Raw genomic sequence first — 6,105 nt, 5'->3', positions numbered from 1 at the left:
AACTGATTATTATGTGCTAACGTGACAAGCTATAAAAATGGCCTGGTATCAGACCGTAACAGTGATGCTAATGGAAACTTTGAATCAGTTACTGCCAACGTTTTTTTTTTTTTGCATTTGTCATCAGAATATTAAAAAAAAAATTACATTTTAGCACAAGAAAGGTATTGCATGTACCCAAGACACTGACTTCTGTTTATTTTTTCTGGAAACTTAAGACGGAAAACACACCGACTGTCAACCAGCACCACCCAGCATGCAGGAGACCACCACACAACAGCAGAGCTCCGACTGTGTGAAACTTCTCATGATTATCTTTCCCAGTTCTGGTGATGTTGGATTTTTTGTCATAGTTAGACCCAGGATAATTAATTCCTGCTGTCAGTGAAGGGAAAACACAAACCATATTATTTCAGTAGTAATAGAGTAATAGAAGAAGAATACAGTGATTTTATAGTCACAGATTGATCATTTATTGTCCGATAGAGTAATTTGCCTACAGGACATCTAAAATAACAAACATTTAGACAGATTAATTGTATCATGTATAAAAGTAACAATCAGTGCAGCTACATGACTTCCACGTTGGTGTTTAAATAAGGCCTGCCAACTTGGCATTCGACACAAAGAAAGGTTAAATCCTCAATGAAAGCCTCGTCAGCTCCATTATCTCAGTTTGACTGTAGCGCTGGCAGGAGGAGATCTTGGCAAAGTTCAGCCTTAAAGGTGATTTGAATTTTTTTTCCTTGCTTGCAGGACTGCATGTACAGTAAACAGAGTTAATTAATGCACTCACAGATGTTTTGAATCACCTTGGTATTCATTGTCTCAGCAGTGAGCAACCAACCTGAGGTTATAGATTATGTATAACAGCACAGTGCCCTCTAGTGTTCACCTCATGGTGCATTTAGCATATGACACTTTTAACCAAAGCCTCTGCCGAACCTTAATACGTCACAGAAAGTCAAACTTCCTGCTTCATATCAACTGATCAGAAAGAATCAATTTAGAATGCATTCACAGCCCATTATAGAGATTTATGACAATGAAAGACATCATTATGTATATGATTGCGACAAACCAAATGTATAATTCACAGTCTTCTGGCTTATAGCAGGTCCTCCAGGACAGCAGCAGGGGGTCACAGCTCGTCATAGAGGCACCACAAGAGGTTGCTTGAGTTAAATACTCGGAGTCTTTTCAACTAAAATAGTCTTTCCCAGCTTTTCAAAAGTTTTATGGCCAAAGTGAGGCATGAAAACAATCATTTTGACAAAATACAACACCAGCAGGGGTCAAGAATGCTTGGAATGCTTACATTTTGTGGAATTACTGCTTTTTAAATTCAGATTTTGATCATGTTTGGAAGCATATACTTAAAAAAGACTGGAATAGTAACAGTCCCATAGCATTTTGTGCAAATAACATGACATCAGTTGGAGGGGAAAAGCCAGTTCAGGGACATTAAAGTTGATATAAATGAGATCGACTTGGTGAAACTGGTGCCCAACACTGATCTGAAGAACTCTCTCAGGTCAGGTAAGCCACAGAAAAGTCGACAGAAATGATTTTTCAATACTTTCCAATGATCACCTAAACTTCCTCAATGCAAAGATTCATGGTCCTTGAGGCCTTTCCAGTCATATTCCACATCCATGCCTCGTCTATTCCTCTTCTCCAACATTCATGATGAAAAGTGTCCTTCATCCTCTTCCTCAACCACCGTCAAGTCTTTCCAACATCAGCATCCTCTCATCTCCCCTGTCCTGTCCACACTTTAATCAGCAGCATGTCTTCTTCTCTGGTGGCATGTAGGCACCTGTGATGTCATCAACCGGCCGAGAGTTGGACCGGAGGAGAACTCGAGGTATGCTGTTGCTCTCTGAGTCCCCCTGCTGGACATGAAGGCCGTTGCGAGCCAGCAGCTCTCTGGCCATCATCATGAAGGCTTCTTCCACATTCTGACTCTCCTGGATGCAGAGAGGGACAACTTTAGATAACAGTGCCAACACACTTCAGAACTTCCGATCTGTGCTTGTCATGTGTGAGTAGACTCATTACCTTCGCAGATGTTTCTAGGGCAGCTAGTATGCCCATCTCATTTGCCAGGTTGCAGGCTTCCTCAAACTGGACCTGACGTTCCTGCTCCAGGTCACATTTGTTACCTAGAGGGAGACAGTCAGGGGGCTGAGAGATGTACACAGCACCAGGAGATGACCTTAAATACCCAGCAGGAGTCTCTATCACCAAATGTCCATATTATTATCAAAGAGCCTAGTTTACATTTTAGAGTTTATCATGTAAACCTATTCACAAAAGCAGCACTGCAAACCTAAAGAATTCCAACAGTAAACCTAAACCTATTGTTCTAAATAACATTATACTCTCAAGTGTTTCTGTTAATTTGTCCACCTTCACTTAAAATGCACACACTGTATTCATGCACTCACATGTGACCAGTTACAGCCTCACTCACCTATGAGAACCAGCATGACATTGGATGCCCCGTAGAGCTCCACCTCCTTGATCCAGTGAGTCACTGAGTCAAAGGTGGGGCGTCGTGTGATGTCGTAGGCGATAATGGCGCCGTGAGCACTGCGGTAGTAGCTCTGGGTGATGGTGCGAAACCTCTCCTGACCTGCTGTGTCCCACACCTGCATCTGTTACGCACATATAGACGAGAACAAGGAATCAGCTTTAGGAGCTACGTGGATGAAATACACTAGGATGTATATACCCATCACACACACACACACACACACACACACACACACACACACACACACACACACACACACACACACACACACACACACACACACACACACACACACACACGTGGGAAATGGCGCTGGTCTCCCTCTGCAGAATACTCCCTGAGCATCTGTCAGACCCTGCTGACGTGGTAACGGCTGTCATAGCGACCCATCCAGACTCACAAGCTCAGCCTATTTGTTTGTGTTGATAGTCTGAACCACGTCTACTTTTGCTGTCTGGATAAGATTAAAAATTAAATCAAAGCACCTTTTTTGCATGTTATTAATGAAATAAATACACCTATCTTTACATTTCTGAATCTAAGCCTGCAAAAACATAGAACGCTGGTCATATTGTGAATAAAAAACAGATTCTGATGGTGTTTTCCTGCCTAAGGTCGTCCCCTTTATGCAGAAGTCATAAAAAAGCAAGAAAGCAGTGACTGAACTGGCTGAAGACAGGTGCTCAATATCAGGTGGCTCAATCACACCCAGCCTCAGGCCGAAATCTTTAGTTGGGGGCTGAGGAAAAGACAGGAGCTCTCATTGTCTGGACTCATTCGAACCCTTTTGCAATTGCCAGGCAATTCGGTTTATTGTGTTACCTCTACAGCCTGATGGCGACCTTATGATGTGATTTACTGATTCATAAAAACACAGACGGATTGAATGGGATAATGCTTGTGCGCTATCAAATGCTGACATCCTGCCTGTAAACACTGTCAGTGATACTCTGGAATGGAGAGGAAGAGGGAGAAGCGTGGAGAGGAAGAGGGAAAAGCGTGTGGACCAGCCAGCAAATTCATCAAATCTTAGATAGATGAAATTTAGCTATTGACACGCTTGTTGAGATGACATGAATTTTTAGCTTGCAGTCATCTAATTGGCTTGTCAGCAGAACATTACAGCCGGTGTGTGTGTGTGTGTGTGTGTGTGTGTGTGTGTGTGTGTGTGTGTGTGTGTGTGTGTGTGTACCTCCCCCCGGCTATGAAATCGACAGATAAATCTGATGAGATGGATGCAAGCATAAACACATCAAAGATGGTGGTAAATGTTGATACATCAATGCAGCAAGGCACCAGAAGTACTCAGGTAGCACACTGATGCATGCGGAACCAATCACTGTTCCCTGAAAACATTTAGTTCCTTCTCTGGCTCGGTGACGCCGCAGAGAAGACATTTCAGGTTTATTTTTGTCCGCACAAAAGCCAGCGCAGAGTAGAGGAACCTGAAGGACAGGTCCTTCATGTGAACTGCTGGTCTGACTTGTTTTGGACTGAGTCTAACTGACGCTGTAACCAAGGGACACCTTTCACTGTGGTGTCATTTACCCCCAAACCTAGAAAAGTCCATCGCATCTCAGTGGCTCCTTGGAGATCCATTTTCTTTTTTATGTCATAGTTTTCATTAAATATATCACCCAAAAGGCCTGCAAGCATGCTGCGCAGCCTGTCATTGTCAGGGCCTGCTGACTCTCTGACACCCATGATAAGGATCGAGGTATTTTGAAGGCATTACTGGAGCATAATCAGGGTTTCTGCAGCGTTCACAGAGTTAGATTTAAGATCTTTTTAATAGTACATAGAACATAATGATACCCAGTGCCAAAGTGTGCTTAAAAACCAGTAGGGGCCAGTTGTTTCTTAAATATCACATCATTTCTAAGACTTCCCAGAAGTTTAAAACAATTACTCCCAATGATACAACTCGTTAACTTGATGTGACCCGCTTTAGACCACAGTCACGTGCTGGGAGTAGAGATTTTTCAGTCTAAGGATTCTGAAACTCTTGTTAAAGCTGTTTTTATCTTCTCTGTTCATGGCTTCACTTGCTGCAACATTTACTGTATTTTGAAAATTGAATCCACTCCAATCTATTGCACAGAAAGGTCTGCATGTGAGTTTGATGTGCTGTACTATTTTTGACACTACAATGCACACACGCTCACACACACCACGCGCAGGGCTGACCTTCACTTTCTTCCCCTCGATATCCAGGGTCCGTACACTGAAATCCACTCCGATGGTGTTCTGCTGTTTCTCTGAGAAAATCCCTGACTTGAAATTCTGAACCACGCAGGTCTTCCCTACGTTAGAGTCTCCGATCAGGATGATCTTAAACAGGAAATCAAAAATGTCATCATGTTCAGGTCCTGGGGTCTGCATGGTGGAGGCACAGTTTTTCTGAGGATGTGGACGTGTGAGAATGGAGGAAATGATCCCCCCTTATGCTAAAATGCTTGGACTTTGAGACCAAGAGATGCTGGGTTATCTTACAGGGTAAATTTAGTTAAGTAAGTCCACATGTAGCTGGGAAAACCAGCTCAGGGATGTGAAAAAGTTTGCAGTTCAAAGGTGAGAAACGCCTGAGGTAAAATCTGTGTGCACACAAGCAACAGTGTGGAAGAATGGACTCTGCCTGTTTGCGGTGGCTAAAGACTGAGGGGAGTTTCTTCAGAATTCTGCATTCTCTCTACCGGGTGTCTCCTGCCAGTTCAGCCGGTCTGTCCCCCCTCTTGTGCTCTTTCAGTTGGACAAAACTGTCTCAGTGTCTGCTGCTCCTTTCAGCTCCTTCTCGGGTGTTGACCCACTTCGTGGCCCACAGCAGAGGCCGGCATGAATGCACGTCCCATCCTTTTTGTCCTCCTGCACAGGTCCTGCTCAGCGGTCTGTCAAAGAAAAGAGGAACTTCCTTGGAGTATAATTTAAAAAGATGCCCGTCTGTAATCCAGATTTCTGTCTAATCCACCTGCTGTTCTTTCACACGTGGCAGCATTCCTCCTCCACCAGCCTTTATCTCTGTTTCCTTCTGTCATCAGTTTTTCCTGTTCTTGCTGACTTATAGCCTCCTGCCTTCCTCTCTCTCTTCATAGCACCTGTGGAGACAATAGAAACCTGCCCTACCTGTTCTAGGAAAGCAGCCCAGCCCCATTGCTGCTGTGGGATCCTGGGAAATGCAGTCATTTTGCAAGAGACTCTCACAGAGTCTGTTCAATCTCACAGAACATTGTTTTAAATTCTGGTCAACATCCCGAAAATTCATGGACGCTAAATTTGTGATCGAGAAAAAGAGCAATTTAGACTTGAATGTTTCACGCAGGATGAGAAACAAGCTGATACAGAGTATTTTCGGACTAAACACGTGTAATTTTGATCGAAGCATTTATGACTTTATACTGGGAAGACAAACGATATATAAGTATATACCGAATAGATAATGTGAAAAATAAGAATATATAAATAATGACATTTTTTAATTCTGATCAACATTTTGCGCGTGCAGATATTTGAGTATTCTTGTACTCCTAACTGTCCCTGCTCATAATGCACACAGCCATTCCTTCGACCGT

General features: G+C 43.2%; 1 protein-coding gene across 1 annotated transcript; it reads right to left on the bottom strand.

Annotated features, from left to right (window-relative positions):
- Positions 1–1,335: 1,335 nt before the first annotated feature.
- LOC139350407 (ras-related protein Rab-19-like) lies at positions 1,336–5,111 on the bottom strand. Its single transcript, XM_070991762.1, has 4 exons — positions 4,727–5,111; positions 2,477–2,660; positions 2,062–2,165; positions 1,336–1,970 (listed from the first exon to the last, which is right to left on the bottom strand). Exons 1-4 carry the CDS (start codon positions 4,919–4,921, stop codon positions 1,782–1,784), a joined length of 672 nt encoding a protein of 223 aa, XP_070847863.1. The 5' UTR covers positions 4,922–5,111; the 3' UTR covers positions 1,336–1,781.
- Between the last annotated feature and the right edge of the window lie 994 nt (positions 5,112–6,105).

The sequence above is a fragment of the Chaetodon trifascialis genome, chromosome 22, assembly GCF_039877785.1.
Source record: "Chaetodon trifascialis isolate fChaTrf1 chromosome 22, fChaTrf1.hap1, whole genome shotgun sequence".
Lineage (NCBI taxonomy): Eukaryota > Metazoa > Chordata > Actinopteri > Chaetodontiformes > Chaetodontidae > Chaetodon > Chaetodon trifascialis.
Note: the sequence above shows the minus strand (reverse complement) of the source record. Positions and strands in the feature narration are given on the sequence as shown.